Source organism: Poecile atricapillus, chromosome 2, assembly GCF_030490865.1.
Source record: "Poecile atricapillus isolate bPoeAtr1 chromosome 2, bPoeAtr1.hap1, whole genome shotgun sequence".
Classification (NCBI taxonomy): Eukaryota; Metazoa; Chordata; class Aves; order Passeriformes; family Paridae; genus Poecile; species Poecile atricapillus.
In genome coordinates, this window is record NC_081250.1 from 68130219 (window position 1) to 68150596 (window position 20378).

Here is a 20378-nt window from a genome sequence, read left to right on the forward strand (position 1 = left end):
TGCATTCAATGCTTCTCTGTGAAATGCAGCTGCTCTCTGTAAATCATGCTAAATCCTTGCTTAAGCTCAGAAAAGCAAAAACATTCATCTAGTGACTAAAATCCTGGTTAAGCATTTTTATTTGCAGTGCAGGTGTGTGAATAGAGCTGTGCAGAACCAGATCATCAAGTGTGAAATTAATTTCTTGATTACAGCACTGCAAGGTCATGAGAATCCCTGCAAAATGAGAAGGGAAAACACTCTATATGTGTATGGAACCTCTTGCATTTAATTTCAAAAGTTCATCTTTTTTTCCCCATGGCCTTGAAAGCAGCACCCATAAGTCTGCCTCGTTTGTCAGGTATGAGGCTGGAATACACCTCAGCTGCAGTGAGACACTGGAGAGAAAAATAATGATAAAGCAAACATACCTCAGCAAAAGCACTTCATGTTTATATGGATGTGCATGTATTGCTGCTCAGGTGAGATCCAAGCTCCAGGAGATGTGATTTAAAGGTATGTACTTCTATCTGCCTTGTTCTTCTCCAAAAGTTAGGTTGCACATAAGATCCTAAACTAGATCCTAAACCTTGATTTTTACTGACCATCATCTCCCCTTCTGTACAGCTTAAAGTGAGGAGTAAATCTTCTTCCTGGTTACTGTGGAGTCAAGACCCGTAAAGCACAGTTATGAACTGGGATATCACTGAGTAGCAATTTTTTCTGATTCCAAAACGTATTCTGTGCTTTGGCTTCTGCATGAATAAAGAGTGAATTTGACATGTGAGAAGGCAAGTAACCATTAGTGTGTGTCAGTGAACCTCGTCTTGGTGCCTAGGATGTTCTAGTTTTCTTGATCTGTCATCCTTCTGAAGAGGAATAAATGACTCTTGATAAAGCCAAGCAAAACCTTCCAGCTGCTCTGCTAAGGCTCCATGACACCAAGCTGCTGCAGTAGCTGTGCTGTAGTCCCAGGCTGCCAAGGATCTACTCTGTTTGAGACTTGGATGCTCATTGTATGTGGACTTCCATCAGTGACATTGATGACTGAGGAGGGTCCTTTTCTCTCCCTCTACATCAAGGCACCTGAGGATCTGGAAAAAATACTTACTTTTTTTTTTTTTTTTTTTTTTCCATCATTGAATGGCTTTTCTCAGCTGGTTCCATCCTCTGATGTAGATTGTTGTGCCACTTCTCAAAAATTTGTGCTGGCATCATGGAGGGCAGAATCAGGCAAGCAAGAAAGGGACAAGTACCTCTTCACAATTACTGTGGTTGTGATGCTGTGACCATCTAAACCACTTTAAGGTGGGGCTGGCCCAGACCTTCTTTCTCCTGCTCATCTAATATGATGATAAGTCAATTCGGAGGATCAAACTGGTCACAACCTTTTCCTGGGATCCTGGCATGGGTTTTTGGTTAGATGTGATAGGAAGTTGCTCCTGAATCATCTAGCCATGGCCATAGGGGTAACCTGAGGACTCAAAACACCTTGTCAAGTGTTGATCAGCCTGAGTTGTGGTCTCAGAAAAAGACATGGAAAGAGAATCCAGGCTAGATTCTCTTAACTTCTTCTCAACTTAAAGTTGCAAAAAATGGAGGAATCAGACTTGCAAACTTGTATGAAAATCAGTTTAAGAGATCTTCAAGGCGACTGTACCAAGTTCATGCTATGAATCTTGCAATCCAAAGCAATATCAAAGCCAGCCCTCTCTGAAAAAATACTCTGAAAACCACTAGTAAGCAGATGCAAAATACAGATGTACAAGCAGTTCTACATCTGCAGTAGCTGCTTTGACAGTGTTAGCAGAACTGCTACAACACCTCCTCAGCATACATGTTGGTACTTAGGCAGGCATTGCTACAAGGAAATGCAGTTCCTAATTTTCAAAATACCTAAGTTAATATTTTAGGGTTTTTTGGGGGGGGTGTGGGGTTTGTAACCTCAGCTGTTAGTATTTCTGTACAGGTGGGATGAAGGTGGCACAGCAATTCTCTGTCAATTGTGTGTTTGATTAGAAATCGTGTCTGTTAGGTTTTGTGCCAGCCTGACCCAGTGGCCTCCTGCAAATCCCTTCTACCCTGCTTTATTCCACTCCTCTGCAGACTGGAAGACTACAATAACTGTTGCCTATCTCCCTGCAGCTGAACACAACTCTGTGTGGCACACAGCTTGTAAGGACCTTTGTGAGCCCAGCCTAAATTTCTGCTGTTATCAAATCAGACAGTTTCCTTTCATTGTCATATGAGTCATTGGAGGACCTTGTCTTAGATCTGCTGGAGCATTTGAGACATGTGGTTTCATAGCTGCTGGATGGGAGGCCCTAACACGGAGTGACTCATTGCTCCCCTCGGGGACAAGAGGTTTATTCAGTCAACTGGAAATCATATTTTGTATTCAGATAGACCACTTCCTGGTGGAGACTCCCAAAGCATCTTACCAACACCTACTCTGCTACACAAGTGTCAGGAGTTATAGTAGATCTGCAGGAGCAATGGGTAATTACACACCAGTGACCTGACAGGGAAGGGCACAGGTGTGAAAGCCTAATGGAACAGACTTTTTGAAGTGAAGAAAAAAAAAAAAATCCCCACAAGATAGTATTGAAAAATGGTTTTTTTCATATTTTTTAATTAAATTCCTAGATCTTAGATGACATACAACACACCTGGTGAATCCTGATACTTTTCTGTCCCTGGGTCACCTAGCACAGTGCAAGGCCAGGGTACAGAACATGCAGAGGGTATGTGGTGTCCTTGAACCAGAGGGAACGCCACTTTGCTGCAGACTCGAGGGCTCATCTGTCTGCTCAGGCTGCGGAGAGTCACGTTCATAGCCATGGAAATTACTGATTCAACATGCAACTCTGGCGGCCACATAAACAAAGGTTTGACCGAGATTCAGGCTGCTTTGGGAGTGGAATGAATTTCCTTTTTTTGACAGATAGTTTGCTGTTGCCATGGTTATGGAACTTGCTGCACTTCTGGTCTCTTCCCCACCCCTCCGGGTATTTTCCTTCTGCTGATGCCAGGATTTCCATGAATCTTCTTTTGCTCTTTACACTGAGCCTTGGACTTACTAGTCTCTGTCACAAGACCCTTAACCTGCAGGTCCAACTGGACATGTCTGCATACAGCTTGTCCCATTCTCCAGCATGCCAGCAAGGGCCTGTCTCTCATTTTGGTTCTCCAAACAGCCGCTCTCTTTCATTACTTTTTAAAGCGATGCCATGGCCTTTTCATTTTTCCATTTGCAAGTAAAACTAGCTGTACAAAATCAGCTTTGATTGTTTTGCATCCTCTTCCCTGGGCAAGTCAGGAAGCTAACAGGCCTGGCATTGTCCCCTTAGCAGCCTCCCAGTCTTCACTCAGAAGTTCCTCAGCTCAATCCATTTTTTTCTCTTGGCTTTTTGTTCCTGCTCTGTTGAACACAGTGGTTTATCAGAAAGAGCAAATATCTCAAACAATAGTTAGTACATTATTAGAGTGCAGCAAATGTCCGTAAGGACCGATCCATAAGGATATGGCTGCTTTGGCCAGGATCTCCCAATTCCTAGTACAGTTCTTGAAAAGCATGATTTAGGTTTGGTGTGTATTTTGTTTCCTAGCACAAGTGTGCCAAACAATCATTGTTTGACACCTCATCAGTGTATCTGATGTTATTGGTGATTACACTGACTATAACTTTTGAAAACATCACTCAATGATCTGTTTCCAAATTCCTGAGTTAGAAAACATTTTAAATAGCAATTCACACTAGTAGCCAAAGATGGGGGTGTTCTCTATTTGCATGACAAGAGAACAGACAGAGTAGTTGTGCTGTCAGAACACATCACCCTAGGAAGATGTTATCAGTCCCTTTACCACATTTTCAAAGTATGATCCCAAGAGGCTGAAACTGCATCTTCAAAATGTCTGTGTCCCACCCTTGAACAGAAGCTGAAAAATGTCCTTCTCTGCTGCCTCTCAGAAAGCATGAGAAATTATCTCACTTTTCTGCTTTTTGTGTTTGAAAAAGCTGGTGCCAGGCACTGTTGCTGCTATTAGAGCATCCTGAGGTGGATGGTGGCCTTCCTCAGGATTGAATGATCTGTGTGCATGAAGTTATATGTTTCTCTGGAGGCAAACACGAATCAGTGAAAAGTATCCCTAAATCCTGTGAAGACCCGTAAATGGGAAAATGGGAGGAGAGAGCAGGACAAAGGAATTCATGCTATTTTGAAATTATATTTTCTTTTAATGCACTCAGAATCTGAGCCAGCCTCTACACAAATCAGTTGAAAAAATACCTACTCCTGCGAGCAGAAGATAAACCTTGTAATGATGAACCTCGCTTAGCCATTGTGTAAAATGCTGCAGTGTGTGCTCAGAGGTAGTGCTGGATGGTTCTCTTACCTACCTGCATTCCCACCTGTGCCAAGGTGACGCCTCAGCCCATAAAACCCGGGCAACTCTGCGGGCACAGGTCGGCTCTCCCCCTGCTCCCCTACAAGGGAGGTTTTTGATTGATAGGATCCCCTATCGATCACCTACGCTGATGTCCCCGAGCGACAGCGTCAGCGCTGGCACTGTGATCCTCTGTCACCACACCCCAATTTTGCTGCCTCTCCCTCATCAACGCAACTCCAGAGCAGGTATTCCTTAGAGCACAAGGGGAAGGGAGTGATGGAAATGGCGCTTTCAGCTGTGCTCTTGGTTCTGTCTTGGTGAGGATGCTTCCAGCTTTAATAAACCAGACGATCAAAGCCTTTGTGTAAATCCTGCCATCAGGAGAATGGTTGTACTGCTGATAGCACAGCCCAGCCCTGCGCAGCTCCCCCAAACCCTGCTTTTCTCAGCTGCAGGCTCCTGACAGACATCCAGATCATCTCCCTCCATCCCAACACGGGACGGCAACGGGTGCCGGGGAGAGAAATCTCCCGGTCATTTTCTTTGCCAGTAAGACAGGTATTTAATATACATATGAATGATCCGGGACCGGTTTTTTTAAGCCCTCAAAATCACATTTCTTTTCTTTACGCTCTTCTGAAAATGCATATCAGAGACATCTGAGAGGCCAACGCAGCTGCTTGATAAGGTCTTTACAATTAATTTGCACGATCATGCCTTTAGCGAAGGAAAAATAAAGTGTTAACGAGTTGACAAGCACACTCTTTCTTACAACAAGCAGCGCTGCCAGCCGCAATGTAACTGCAGGGAGGAGAGAGCAGGGTGGTGGCAGAAGACCTTGAAAAAAAATTCTTTGTTCGAACCGCTTACACAGACTCCTGCTTCCCTAACATACCAAATCCGAGCTGGTCGAGGGAGGCAAAGGATTCAGTAGAAGCTAGACTTAGTACTGACGCAGGGCAGCGTGTTGCTATCGGGGTTTAAAGGATGAGTCGTTGGGGTGGAAAGAAAATTTTTTTAACCAACGAGAATCGAAACAAAAAAGGATTATTTGCTGGTCATGTGGCTCCTGTAGCGCTGCGGTTCCAGATTCTGATCTGACGGCTGCAAATGAGGGTCTTGCCAGCGTTTCTACCCTCTGACACTGCCATTTGCAACAGGATCCTCAAACTGTGCAAATTTGTCCCATTGTGCTTCAGCCCAAACATACACACACGCCCACCCCCCAAAAAATCCTACTTATGAAAGAAAGGAGCAAGACCAGATTTCAAGAATAACTCAGACAAGCAAGTGAACATTTTCTTTCATGCCTTGCTCTTTTGCATTTACTGAATTTGTTCCACATGAATGTAGAAACAGCTGCATCAGCAACAGTACTGAGGCTGGAACCTTATTAATATTTATGCCTGGCAAGCAGAGCACACAGGAATCAAAATGCTTTCCCATCATTGGTTCAGGGACCCCAGCATCCATTCAACATCTTGCCACGTTTGGTGGCCAGGCAAGAGGATTTATTAGAGAGCAGATCAATTTCTCATCAACACTCTCACCCGGTAGTAGGCAAACTGCCCTTTGCCTCTTATTACCTGCTCTTTGCTTCTTGTCATTTAGTAATTTCCTAATTAGAGAAACAATTTTTCATCTCTCTTTTGCACTTCTGTAGTTTATACTCCCACATATTATATATTATTGAAGACTTTGTAGATGCTTGAACTATTATTATTATCATAACTTTCTTATTGGGGGCATACCCATCAGCCTCAGTGTGAACAAGATGAACCAGGAAATAACACTGTCACAGGTTCATTATGTGCTATGGGAAATCAAGTGCACAATATGTTGCACTATGCACATGAAAGGTGTCATGTGGTCCTGGGATGTCCTTTAGAGCCTCTTTTGGGGCTTCTTACTGCTGTAATTTTTGCTGACAAAGTGCTGCAGTGAAAGTCCTTCAGCTGAGGCTGAGGGGTTTCCTTTCTGAGAGTACTGCGTAGGGTTCTGGCTGACAGCCTTGCTCCAGCTTCTGTTTTGTGAAAACAATCCTTACGTTTGTAATAAAGAGGAACTGATGAGGAGGCAGGTGCTCTGAGAAAAAAATTTAACAGTCACAGACCTTTTACTATTTGCTAGGAACAATGACTTGTAGCAGCAGTAAAAGAAAAAAAATTATCTTGTGATCTGGCTGAAGCCCACTGTGGGGAGGATGCACCAGAAGCTCCTGGCTTCAGAAGAGATGGGGCCAGGAATGGCCCAGGATGGGCAGCACTGGCAGGGGCTATGGGGCAGCTGCCCTGGCTCTGGGCCCCTCTGGCAAGCGTGGCAGCACTGTAGGGGTGACCTTGCTCCCCTGAGGTGCTGCCTGGGAGGATATGTGGGCTGTGAATACAGCAGGTCCACAACCCAGACCTCAGCCACTGGGGCTTTTTGGGCGACCAGAGCCCACCCAGCAGACAGGATGGTGTGGGGCCACTGCTGACAGTGTAACCACCCCTCACTGTCCAGTCCTGGATCACCCTGTGCTTGTCTCATCGGGTACATGTTGGCATTAACCCTGGGTACTGTGGCCTGAAGGCAGCTTGGCCTTGATGAGCTGTGGGGTTTAAGCATTACACTGATGGGCAGAGACAGACTCTGGTGTGTTGGCCGGGCAACTGCAGGCAAAAGGAGGAGGGCTGGACTTTGCAGCTCCCATGGATGCACCCTCATGGATTGCAGTTTTCTGCTGCCTCTCTGTTTTCCTCCTTTAGGACCTCACAGCTTTCCATGCTGGTGTTGATTCTACCCTGTCCTTCAGCCACAGATGAATCTTCTCTCTGCCTGCATTTGTTTGTACCTTTTCTTGTTAGGCAGGGGGCTGTGCTGCTGGCTTTCCCATGGCTTAGCAATTTTCTCAGGAGTCTGGGTCCAGGCAGTGCAGTTGGGCTGTCACAGGCAGGGGTTTTGTTGGGAGCAAAGGTAATGAGGGACACAGCACACAGCTGAGGTTACTGCCAGCCTTGTCCTTTCCCAGCAGTGGGCACAGGTGGCTCCAGCCACTGACAGACTGCAAGCAACCTGTAGGCAAAACCATGAAAAATGGAGATACTCAACAAAATTTTGTTTGCAAAATGTTTCTTCTCCATCTGCACCACCCTGAGTTCTTCTCAAATGTATGCAGGGTCCTCCCAGCCCACTCCTCACTGACCCTCTGCTGAGTTACAATGATTCACGCTGAGGAGCAAAATATTGGTTTGCCCTAAATGACCTAATGAGCCACCTTAGATGTCCAGATTGGTCTATGGTCTAAGACATCAACCCACGAGAGCCCAAACTTTCTAATTTTTGTATAATACAGCACCTTTTCCCTCAACATACAGGTCTAGGTGCCTTTCTTGAGGGTTTGGGCATAACTTCAAGGTCTGTAAGGAATTTCCATCCTTCTAAGAGGAGCCACAGACAAGGAGTGGAATCTCTGTGAAATGTGATGCTGAGCCATGGGACGGGTGCGAGTTTCTTTATAGAAAAAACCTTCTAATGACCCACAAACTATGCCGCAGTACATCCCACAAAAGCCCATATTTTCTATTATAAATTAAAATTACTAAGTCTTTCCCTTGGGCTTTTGTTAGCTGGCTTTTGCAACCCTCTGCATTTAGCAAGGAAACCAGGACTTTCTTTCATCAGTGCCCACTTCAGTAGCGTAAAACAGAGGCTCTGACGGTGATCACACCCAGCATTGTAGTAGGAGAATGGGAACCACAAAAGGAAGCGGGGATAGGACACGTTAGCTAAAACTGGGTTGATCCTCTGAGCTTCGTTAAGCAAACTCTTGACTGCGATTGTGTTACTCCTCTTCTTTTATGTCGACAACGACTGTGAACATCCTTGCAAGCTGGCATTTCACCCGCCCTGCCGCCGTTTCCGCGGTCCTCTACCCACAGTGCTTTTACACCCTGGGAAATAATCAGCCTGGAGAGTGAAAATGTTGCAGCCTTTTTTTTTTTTTTTTGGTGTGTGTGTGTGTTCCTTTCTCTTTCTCTTTTTTTTTTTTTTTTTTTTTTTTTTTTTTTTTTTTTTGTGCAGCTCGTTTCTGCCGGGCAGGGGGGGGTGGTTGCCTGGGCAATGGGGATGGAGGAGCCCAGGCAGGGCCGGCCCCGGGGCTGGGGCAGGGGCTGCGCTGACAGACACAGCAGTGTGAGGCACATCCAGAGAGGGGGGAGAGAGGCACGGGCAGCTAAGAGCTGAACACTTAATTTCCCTGCAAGTAATTCACAGCAAGCTGCGCCGAACCTTTGAGGAATCCTTCGTCCCTAACACTCACCTTTGAATTAAAATGGACTTGTCTGAAGTCTCCTGAAGTGATTTGAACGGCTGCTATTCACCTCTAAGGAGTCAAGAGGCTGCAGAAAAGCTAGACCTGAGTTTCTTCTCTCATCCCTCTAAAAAGCAGCTGTTTATTTGAAAAACAAACATTTCACCTGTTTTATTTTTCTCAACGAGTTCTATACAGCAGATATACTTGAATTCCCCCTGCTTCAAAAATGTATATTAGTTGATTTTAAGGCAAAGCAGTTGGGGTGGGTTTCTTTCCTCCACTGTTAATAATCTGTTTTCCTTGAATTGGATTTTAAAATGGCTTCCTTTGAAGCCTCAAGCTGTTAGGAATGAGCTTAGCGTAGGTATGGAGGATGTGTAAAATCAGCTACTCCCTTCTCACCGAAGTGTCATTCCTCTTCTCACGAGTATTCTTCTCGTAAAAAACTGATATGCAGTGTACAACGCTCAGAATACTTGGAAATTATAGTAGCAAACAGTCACAGTACCTGTATTTTGCACCAGCTCTGTTGTTACCGAGTTTAGCTGTGACAGGGTTTTCAGGAGCACACCCGCCGCAGCCATGGAAAGACTGGCATTACTTTGAGTCATTACCTGGAGTGGTCAGCGGTCCCCTGGAGCTGCTAATCTGCAAGCTATTCTTGAACAAATAATTATACAAGAGGATGTTGATTATGCAGTTAGCATGCCACAAAAAAACTGTTCGCTTGGAATTACAGCTACACATTGTTTGTGAAGCGTAGTCAACCAAATAATTAAATTGCTCCTGGCTTAGGCCAGTAAAAACAGATTTCACAGGGACTGCAAATGATCGGATTAATTTTTCTCAAAATCGCTACTGAAGAGACAAATGTGAGGGTGTATTTTCTAGCATGCCTTTTGGAGATGGGATGCCTTCTCACCGTAAGGCAAACAAAAGAAAGGTGTGGATGCGTTGGCATATCAATCAGAGGAAACTGGGTTGTGCTGAAGATTGCCTTGGAAGAAGGTAAAATCAGATCTGGAGTAATCCACAGGCAAGGTTAGCGATCTGCAGGTTAGAGAGATTAGGGACATCGACACGTGGATAGAACAAAGGAAAGAGAAAGAAGAAGAAATAGATTGAAGAAATACGGATTGAAAATGGTGATGTGCTTTAACCTGCACCTCTAGAGCAGCTGAAGCGTAGAATAGATGAAGTAGCCTTCATCTAGCGGGTCGCTGGAACGGGGTTTAGTGGAATCCCGCCCGGCGCCGGCTACGGGGAGCCTGCCTGTGCTATCGGGGCTCGGAGCAGCCTCCCGAGGGAACCGCGCCCTCCCTCCGCTGCACATGCACACCGAGACCGTGGGGAGCAGCAGGCGATGCCGAGGAGGAGCCCCCACGCCGGGCTCACCGTCTCGAAGGGCACCGGACACGACGGGAACCGTGCCGTCCTGCCCGTGCTCTTCCTCCCCTCGACCTCCTCTTCCTCCGGCGGCGTGGGCAAGTGCCGTGCCCTGTCCGCCGCCGCGGCCCCCTCCTGCCCTCCCTGCCACCGCTGTAATGCCCGCGGTAACACATACGGGGCTGCTCGAAAATAAAGTGGGGGACCAGAAATCATCTCTGGGGACCACATGTTCAACCCTCTCCTGCTCCCCCCCTCTTTCCTTTCTTCATCCCTCAGCATCTGTAAATCCGCAAAGAAGGGAGGAAGAGCAAGACCCTCTTGCTGCAGAGCTGGGGGAACCACCCCCCTCTATCCCCTGGCCCTGTGCAGCAGCCCCGCGCTATTGTCTGCTTGCGGCTCGCTGGTGGCTGCGGCCGGACGGGGGGACAGCGCGGAGCAGGGCGCTTGGCTGGAGAGCGGCTCCTGGCTCAGCTTCGGGGACCAAATCCAACCTTTTTAGGCATAGAACGAGAAGCCGAGCTGGGCACCGAGGAGAGGCAGGCGGAGACCGCTCGAGGGCAGGGCTGGCGGACAGGATCACCGCACAGCCCGTGCTGGAGGGAAGCCCTCCCGCATCGTGCCGGGGATAGATAAACCGGGTCAGGGCGCGGGGCTCCTGACCACCGGTGCGGGCTAGTGCGGGCAAACGGGCGGCAACCACGGGCGCCTGCTGGTGCCAGAGGGTGCGCGGTGTCCCCACGGGGGAGGGAGTCTCCCGCCGGCACCGTGTGAACGGAGACATCGGCGGGGGGGCGGGGGCAGCCGCGGGGTTCCCCCTCCCACGCCCCCGACGGCAACGCCCGCTGCTGCGGCAGGGAAGGCTGCCCTTCGCGGGGAACAAAAGGCTGCGGCGGCGACCGCGGGAGGGCGAAGGGTGGGACGGCGGCCGCAGGAAGGTTCCGCGGTTCACACGTGGGGGGCCCGGCCCGGCCCGACCCGGCAGCCCCATCGCGGCGTTCGGCGCCTTTGTCCCCGCTGTCAGCGCCGAACCGGGGCGGCGGCGGCGCGCCCCGACCGCTCCCGCCGGCCACGCCCTGGCCACGCCCCCAGCCCCTGGCCACGCCCCCGCGCCCGACACAATGCCCCTGCCGCGCCCCGCCCCCGCGCGCTCATTGGCTCCGCGCCGTTCCCGCATGACGTCACCGGCGGGGCGGGGCGCGGCGCCCGATTTAAGGGGCGGCGAGGGGCGCGGCCGCCGCAGCGAGTGCGAGAGCGGGCGGAGCAGGAGGTGAAGGCGGCAGGAGCAGCGGGGCGGCACCTTCGGACACCGGCAGCATGCGTGAGATCGTGCACATCCAAGCTGGGCAGTGCGGCAACCAGATTGGCGCCAAGGTACGAACCGACGACCCGCTTGTCCGCCCGGGACTCCTCGCGTGGGGCGGTGCCCGCTCAGCCGGGCTCCGCGTGTCCCGCGGAGAGCGCTGCCGGGAGGGAGAGACCCCGGCTTCCCGCTACGGAGCACCCTCGGGCTCTCCCGTCCCTGGGAGGGTCCGCGCGGGACGGTTCCCGGCTGTTCCATCTTAGGGGGAAGCGTTCTGGGGCTTCCGCGCCGCGGGTGCAGCGCGCCTTGGGGAAGAAGGGTAGGGCGGGGGCATTAGTAGCTGTCCATCAGCCCCTCGCGGACTGCAGGGGTCCCGGGCGGGGGAAGGGGCATCGAGGCGGTGCCACACCCCTCCCGTCGGTGGGGGGGGGTTGTACAGGGCGCGGTAGCGGCTCCGTCTGGCCGGGGGGGCCGCACCCGCGCACGGCGAATCCCTGCGCGCCACGTGGCGAGGATTTGGCCAGGGGGCGAGAGAGGGGCGTGGCGGCACTGACCACCCTTCGGTCCCCTCAGTTCTGGGAGGTCATCAGCGATGAGCACGGCATCGACCCTACGGGCAGCTACCACGGGGACAGCGACCTGCAGCTGGAGAGGATCAACGTCTACTACAATGAAGCCACCGGTAACGCCCCTCTGTAATGAGCTTCCCGGGGGAGGGGCCATAGGGTGTGCACCCCAGCCCTCCCCGCAGTGGGTGACACCCCAGTACAGCTTAAATGGCTGCTTTGTTTTCCCATCTCTGTATCTTTCTAAGTTTCCATGCTCTCAGCAGGAAATCTTAGGGGAGCGGAAGGGAGCACAGCAGGGCTCCTGTGACACTGGCTGCCGACTGCGGGGCTGTGACGCTGCTGTTGGTTCCTCCCACAGGTAACAAGTATGTCCCCCGTGCCATCCTCGTGGACCTGGAACCCGGCACCATGGACTCCGTGCGCTCTGGCCCCTTTGGACAGATCTTCCGTCCCGACAACTTTGTCTTTGGTGAGTGACTGTGGGGTGGAGGAGTTGCCAGAGTAGGAGCTCCTGGCACAGAAGAGACTTGGAGCGAGCATGCAAGTGTCCCTGGGGAACCTGAGTCCCAAGAGCAGAGTTAGGGGATGGAAGGGAGGGGAGGAGCCCGTAGGGAAGGGGCAGTGGCATCATCCGTGCTTGTCCCCGGGACGCTAACGTGGCCCCTGGCTTGTGGTGTGCCCTGTAGGTCAGAGCGGGGCTGGCAACAACTGGGCCAAGGGGCACTACACGGAAGGCGCAGAGCTGGTGGACTCCGTGCTGGATGTGGTGAGGAAGGAGTCGGAGAGCTGTGACTGCCTCCAGGGCTTCCAGTTGACCCACTCGCTGGGCGGAGGCACGGGCTCCGGCATGGGCACCCTCCTGATCAGCAAGATCCGGGAGGAGTACCCCGACCGCATCATGAACACCTTCAGCGTCATGCCCTCGCCCAAGGTGTCGGACACGGTGGTGGAGCCCTACAATGCCACCCTCTCTGTGCACCAGCTGGTGGAGAACACGGACGAGACCTACTGCATTGACAACGAGGCCCTGTATGACATTTGCTTCCGCACCCTGAAGCTGACCACTCCCACCTATGGGGACCTCAACCACCTGGTGTCGGCCACCATGAGCGGCGTGACCACCTGCCTTCGCTTCCCCGGCCAGCTGAACGCCGACCTGCGCAAGCTGGCGGTCAACATGGTGCCTTTCCCGCGGCTGCACTTCTTCATGCCGGGCTTTGCCCCGCTGACCAGCCGCGGCAGCCAGCAGTACCGCGCCCTGACGGTGCCCGAGCTGACGCAGCAGATGTTCGACTCCAAGAACATGATGGCCGCCTGCGACCCCCGCCACGGCCGCTACCTGACGGTGGCCGCCATCTTCCGGGGCCGCATGTCCATGAAGGAGGTGGACGAGCAGATGCTCAACGTGCAGAACAAGAACAGCAGCTACTTTGTGGAGTGGATCCCCAACAACGTGAAGACGGCCGTCTGCGACATCCCCCCGCGCGGCCTCAAGATGTCAGCCACCTTCATCGGCAACAGCACGGCCATCCAGGAGCTCTTCAAGAGGATCTCGGAGCAGTTCACGGCCATGTTCCGGCGCAAGGCTTTCTTGCACTGGTACACCGGCGAGGGCATGGATGAAATGGAGTTCACGGAGGCCGAGAGCAACATGAACGACCTGGTCTCTGAATACCAGCAATACCAGGATGCCACTGCTGATGAGCAGGGGGAGTTTGAAGAGGAGGGAGAGGAGGATGAGGCATAAAGTTGAGATGGGTAGGAGTTAAGTATAGTCTGAGCAGGCAAGTATTCATTGAGAGAAGGAATCTGTGCAGTTGTGCTGAAGCATGCATTTTTTAATTTGGTGCTCTCCACTGTTGCTTCTGTCAGCAGTTTTGTATCCTTGACTGTCCAATGTAACAGTAGTTGCAAAATACTTCAGAGTCTTCTGTTGAAATGGTTAACTTCTCAAACATAAAGGCTTTTTGTGTCCTAAACTGTCTCCTCTACTTTTTTTTCTCTCTAGATTAAGCAAGTAATTCTTGTGTAGTTTTCTGTGGCTTCATTTCTCAGTTTATTCCTGAATCTCAGTGAAAGGTTAAGCTCAATAAAACAAGAATTCTCAGGCTGTGAATTTAGCAACATGTGGAAACTGTAGTAGCTCAGCTGAAGATGCCAGGTGTTTTATGGAAACTCCTGTGTTTAACAGCTTAGCTAATTGTTGCGGCAAAAGCTGCTTTAGCTGATAAAACAAGATACTGCACTTGAATTGAGGAATTCCTCTTCATGGGCATACATGGTAGAGAGGTCAGAGAGAGAAGGTATTGAATTCCACATTACAGGCTGTCAAAACTGATTTGATAGGATAGCTGCAGGCTTCCCTACTGCCATTCAGCAGCTTATTTAACTTGTTCCAGGGACTATAGCACAGGCATATGGGTGGCTGACTGTGATTTGACTTGATGCTGAGCTTGCTTATCTTTCCCTCAACTCTCCTCTCTAAATACAAAAATTCCATGAGCAGAAGCATGGGTCTGTACTAGCAGGGAACTTGAGAGCTCAGGTAAAAACCCAAGATTTTTCCCTTCAAGAATATAATTTATTTTTCCCAAAAATAGCTGCTAACCTGCCCTTAACTGTAAAGTGATTGATTCTACAGGGCAATCAATTTCCTTTAGGAGATATGAGGTGATGGGCAAATTTCTAGGCTCAAAAGGCTGTCCAGAGCATACCATACAATCTTAGCCACCTGTAGATACCCTGACAATAGCTGTCTCCAAGTTACATGTTTAGAGGGCAATTGTTTACTCCTGGTTCCTGCAGGAGATGGGCCTCTACCCAGGCAGGGAGAGCAGTGCAGCTGCACCCTGCTGTGCATCTTTGCAAAGGTAAGTGTTGTTTCTTTACAGTGAGAGAGGTGGGATTGATGTTTCTATGTTCTTATAGGATGCAAGAACCCTGAATGAATCTACAATGTTGTTAATAGTAGTTAGCAAAGTTTCATAGGTCATAATTCTCCTACATAGCAAGAGTGAAATCCCTGGTGGAGTTCAGCAGTTACCCAACAAGTAAGCTTAGTCCTTAGTTCATCCAAAAACCACTTAGGGGAGTGGTCCTGCCCTAAAAAAAAAAGTGTTGCTAAGAGAACTGCTACCAATGCTACAATTACTGCAGTCCTTACTGCTCTGAAAGAGCTGGTATTCACATGTGTGCAGCCTCTATTGTGATCCTTTACTGAAATGCTTGCAAGGCATTACTGGAATAAAGAATTAAAAGGGAGCTGCTGTGCATAACTAATATCTTGCCTGTTTTGAGTCCTCTGCCTGTGGATGCTGCTCTGAATGTACGCTGTTCTTTGCTGATGGGTCTAGCTACACTGGTGTGTGCAGGACAGCAGGCACTTGCTGAAAGCTTCTCTCATCTCTAGGTTTGGTTTCTGGTGTACGGAGGAGTGAGAAGCTCTTAAACTGTCTGGACTGTCAGTAAACAAATGCAGCTGTGTATACCCACAACAGTACTTGCATTTCTTAACACTTGAACAGTTCTAGGATTAAACATTAGACAAATTGAGGTTATTTTAGTAACTGAGTTAATACATGCTGCCTCAGGCCCTTAGGTTATTTCCTTAGGGGAAATAACACTGTATCTGGTTGCCGCAGTAACCTTGCCTTGAAATTACCTAGGTGGATTGCACTTGAAACTGTTGATCCTACAGCTTTGGGTCTACATAGGAATCTAAACAGTGTCACTGAAAGAGGAGACCTTGGTCTTTGATAGTAAGGATCTTCCTTTCAGCTGTGACACTGTAGCAGGTTTCACTAGTTTTCAGCATGTCTAGCATCTAATTCTTAGTGTAATTACACTCTGTCTCTAGCTAATCCTTAAATATAGCTGCCCAAGTGACACATTTCACTACAGCTCTCTTACTAGAAAGTAGGACACCATCCTACATGGCTTGCTGTTATTTGTAGTCTGACTTTTTTTTTTTTTTGTTCTAGAGGAAGAAAACCCAGAAATAGAAATACTCTAGAAAGAAGCATGTCCTTTCATAAATCCTACATGTCTTGTCAGTCATAATCATTAAAAAAAAATTAAAAATCACACCATAATTTCAGTAGGAGTTGAGAAATAAAAAAAAAAAAAGGGATACTGAAAGATTTGAAGGGAAGGTTCAAAGCCTGGTAGGAACAGTAAGTCAAATATAAGGGAGGTTGAGTCTCATCCTGGGCCTGGGACTGCAGTACCTATTTTTGTCTATCTTTGATCTTCAGCTTTATTAGTATTGCCCAGGAGACATTGTAAAAACTGGAGCTGACTGCTATATGCCAAACAACAAAGGGGTATCTTCACAGGTCTTTGTGGTTGCAATTTTTCTGTTTCACAAAGAAAGCAGAATCACCGGAAAGATTTTAGATTGGGTTATCTGACTACCTTGACCTCTCCTGGGTGTAGATTTATATTTGTCCATGCAATGAACAATATGTTTAGGGCTGAAGGTCTTGCATGAGGCATTCTGTTTGGAAGAAATGGGGATAGAAAATATAAAATTAGTGGTCTGCAGATTAGGCCACTTATAATGGCTAATTTGTGTTGAGATATAAGTTAATAATATAAAACAATCTATTTTAATTTCAGTCGATCTGTTGTGGCCTGAAGGGAAGCATTCTCCTTTGTTGACAATTAGAGCTGATGGTGTTGGGGAAGGGAACAATACCTTTATTTATTTCTTTTTTTAAATTCCCTTTGTGAAATGTGTGGAATTTTTAAGCATGTTAGTAGAGTGTCTTGACCAAGGCAAACAATCAGTGCTTGACTGCTGTTAAGTGCAAGAGGGTAAAGATAAATAAGGTTGTAAAAGCAGCAAGGCAGCATGCAGGTTTAATTTAAACAGAAATGGCATGAGTTGTGGTAGCACTGGGATGCCCTCTTTCCTAATTTCTCTTCCCTGTTTATTTCTCGAACATCAGTCTAATCCATTGTGGTGTGTTGTGGAAATCTAATCCAGTATGTGGTCTGATATTTCAAAACTCTTAATGGGATTGTAAACTGACATCTGTTTTCCAACAGATGTTTTCCAGTCTTTCAAGTGGGAGCAATAATGATTCTCCTCTTCCCAAGATATATTAAGTGCCTATTTAAATCAGAAATCTGGTTGCATTCAGCATACAATGATCCTGGTGACATGATAGTCTAAGAATCAAACATGAGGCTCATCCTGTTGACAGGTGTATCCTTTCAGAAGCTATGAGGTGAAGAATAGAGTAAGCCAATAGGATTTATAACATGAAGAAAGAAGAAAATCCAGATGTTTGTGTCTCCTGTCCAGTGAATTCCCTGCAAAACTAGGGCAAACCCCTAACCTTTAGCTCAAAGGTGCCGTGCTAGTCAGTTCTTCTGTATGTGCAAGTTCTATGAGCTTAAAGAAGCTGCAATGCACTACTGCAGAGCACAGCTCTGGTGTGCAACCAGAGCAACCCTGGCAAAGTGGTGTGAGAGGGACAAGTTTTCTTGCCTCACTTGAAAAAGTTGGGGCCCATAACAATGCACCCTGCATCTTTTGTTTGTCCTTTGTCCTGTAATCTCCATAGCCAAGTTGTGTAAATCAGGATGAAACCCAGTAATGGCATTCAGTAGGACAAGTTTCATGATTGTTCCACTGAAATCACTTTCCAAACAACCTCCTCTCTCCCACCTAAAAGAACCTGAACCCAACGCCGCACATCTCATTGTTTTATTGCTACTTTTTTTTTTTTTTTTAAGGAAGGGCTGTTAATCTATATTAGATTCTGCCTCACAGTGGGAGGTGCTTTAACTAATGCATTTCTGTTTAATGAAGCCTAATATTTTTGTTTGCTATAGCTATGAGGAGCTAAAATCTTCTCTGGAGAAATCATGTGAGTATTCCCTATTATTTGATACACAACTTTTCTCCCAAAGGATATTATTCTACTTTTCCTCTCCACATTAAAGCATAATGAACTACTAGGGACTGTTCAGAAATGGCAGCCTGCACATGAGTTATAGGTAACATTATTCCTTCAAGCCTGTTCATTGTAGGGAAGGCACTGTTTTTCATTTACAAATCATCCCCTTCTCAATCTTCCCATTTGTTTTTTCAGCTGCTTCTACATTTCCACAGAACAAAGCTTTTGATGCTTTATATGTGGCTGGGGTAATCTGAGTAAGGTTATTTCCCCCCCCCCCCCTTTCTTCAGCTAAAAATAAACCTCTACAGAAAAGGAGCCAAATATATGCAAATATGTGTTTATATGTGACTAAAAAAAAAAATTGAGAATATTTCACCTTCCAATCTAAAATCCATTCATAGTGAGCACCTGCCTTTTGATACATCACTAATCATCTGTCCTGGTCTGTTTGTTAATTATTAAAATGGGAAAGACCAGACTATTTGTTCTCAGCTACTCCCATTTGATTGTGTCTTTTCTTTAGCTTGCTTACAAGAAAATTCAAAATGGAAGCATTTGGTCACAGGAAAGTGCCCCAGGCCATGATGGATTTTGGAAAAAGACATTTCTTGGCCATGAGTCTCCTGGACACTCGTCCAGCTGGAGCCCTCTGAGCATTGGAAACCAAGGCAGAGGGAGGGTGTGGGGGACACTGTGAAAGCCTGCCCATCTCCAAATATTCTGCCTGCAAAGGACATGGTGCAGGTGATAACTCCCCTCCCTGAGAAGTTTAACAAGAAGTGATCTGTTTCCCTGCTCCTAACTTTGCTCTTATTTTAAGTATTTTATTTGTGAATCTGCCAGAAAGAAAAGTTGTGTCTCTTTGAAGTGTGTGTATAAGAAGGCTATCTATTTACAGTATCTAGGTAAAAAAGAAATAATTTAAGAGTAGGTCATTTCTTCCTCCCCAGTCAAAGTCATTTTTCCCTTACGGGCAGAATTCCACTTGTAGGGGAAGAAATCAAGTCAGCTCTGTTAAATTCTTGTTTATTAACATTTGGTTCTTGTAGTGTAGAGATTTTCCAACTGGTCTCAATTCATCCATATATCATCCTTAATAATCAGGTTATTTTTCTCACTTGGCTTCCTTGGAAAGCTTAAGGCATAGTGGTTTTTTTGGTTGCTTTTGTTTGATTGGTTTTTGGGTTTTTTTTTTTTTTCCTCCTTTCTGGCAAGAATGCCTTTATCATTGGAAAAAAAAAAAAAGTTAACATTTCAGTTTAAGCACAATGTGAAAAAAACACACTTGCTCCAGAGGATGAAGTGGCTACCCTGGCAGAGGTTGTGTAGCTTATTCAGTAAAAGGTTCTGTGTTGTTTTGCAGTGAAAAATGTTTCCACATTTTCCATCAATGCAATAGAAAGATACTACCTGCCTCCATAGTGAATAATTAAACAGGGGTTTCAAGCAGAATTCAAATGGTCTCACAACAAGCTTTACAAACACTTAATGAAATTCAAGCACTGACTTCTTACAGCATGCTTCTCTGCATCCAGCATACTGCTGGTCTTATAATTAATAAATTGATTGTGTGGCTGTTTTTTGAAATTTCAGCTAAGAAATTTCCAGCTCCACCCTAGCAGGCAGGGATTAGAGATTTTATTGCCATTGAGAAAACTGCCACTTCCTTAGGCAAGGCTGATTCTGTATCCTCCAGCTGCTAAAAAGGATGGTCCTATTCCCTTTGCCCCGCTTCAGGTGTTACCTTTGTGTCATTTCCTCTACCAGCTCCAGAGCATGTCTGACCCTTTCACCAGCCTTTTCCTCTTCCTTAACTCCACAGATAAGGATAGAAAACTGAGGGGGTGGAAGGTTTTTCTTCAATTAGGTGGTGTGCCAGAGGGAGAGCTTGTGCAAAGGAGGGAAATGTGGGCAGCTGGAAGCAGGAGAGAGCAAAACAAGGTATTTGGTTGATTCTGCCAGCTAGTGCAACATCACTCTGAACTCTCCTGCAGAGAATCCGGGCAATTTTAAACAATGTACACTGAATCACACCACAAACTACTGTGTCTCTCAGCAGACCTCACAAGATGTAGTTCAGAGTTTGCCCAGCCTCAGTTTGAGTTACAAGTAACTATCGGATTGCAAGAAAGCAAGGAGCTAAGGAACAAAAGAAACAGTAACTAGCAGATCAAAGTCACTATCTCTGCCTTGTTCTTGATGACGTGAAGGAAATGAACTGCCCTGGAAAACATGATATCAGCGTTTCATTTATTTTGATGCTGGAATCTTAGTCAGGACCCAGTTTGTAGGGATATCAGATGTATTTCATCTACTGAGCAATCTTAAAAGGTAAATGCAGCCTGGATGGGGGCAGGAGCCATCTGGCTGCTAACCCATCACATCTGGTGTGCCAAGAGGAAATAATGAGAGGCTGCATTGTTTTGCTTTTCTTCTCAGTAAATCGCTGCCTGATGATGATCACCACATTTTTCCCTTTTTGGAATAGTTTTGCGACATGTGATCGTGTTTATTATGGTAACTTTGGAAGCCAGAGAAGTGGGGTTCTG

General features: G+C 47.4%; 1 protein-coding gene across 1 annotated transcript; it reads left to right on the forward strand.

The window, feature by feature from the left end:
* The first annotated feature begins 11266 nt into the window (after positions 1 to 11266).
* On the forward strand, positions 11267 to 13899 carry LOC131576554 (tubulin beta-2 chain). Its single transcript, XM_058833389.1, has 4 exons — positions 11267 to 11422; positions 11925 to 12033; positions 12279 to 12389; positions 12607 to 13899. The coding sequence occupies exons 1-4, from the start codon at positions 11366 to 11368 to the stop codon at positions 13665 to 13667; spliced, it is 1338 nt and encodes a 445-aa protein (XP_058689372.1). The 5' UTR covers positions 11267 to 11365; the 3' UTR covers positions 13668 to 13899.
* Positions 13900 to 20378: the final 6479 nt, after the last annotated feature.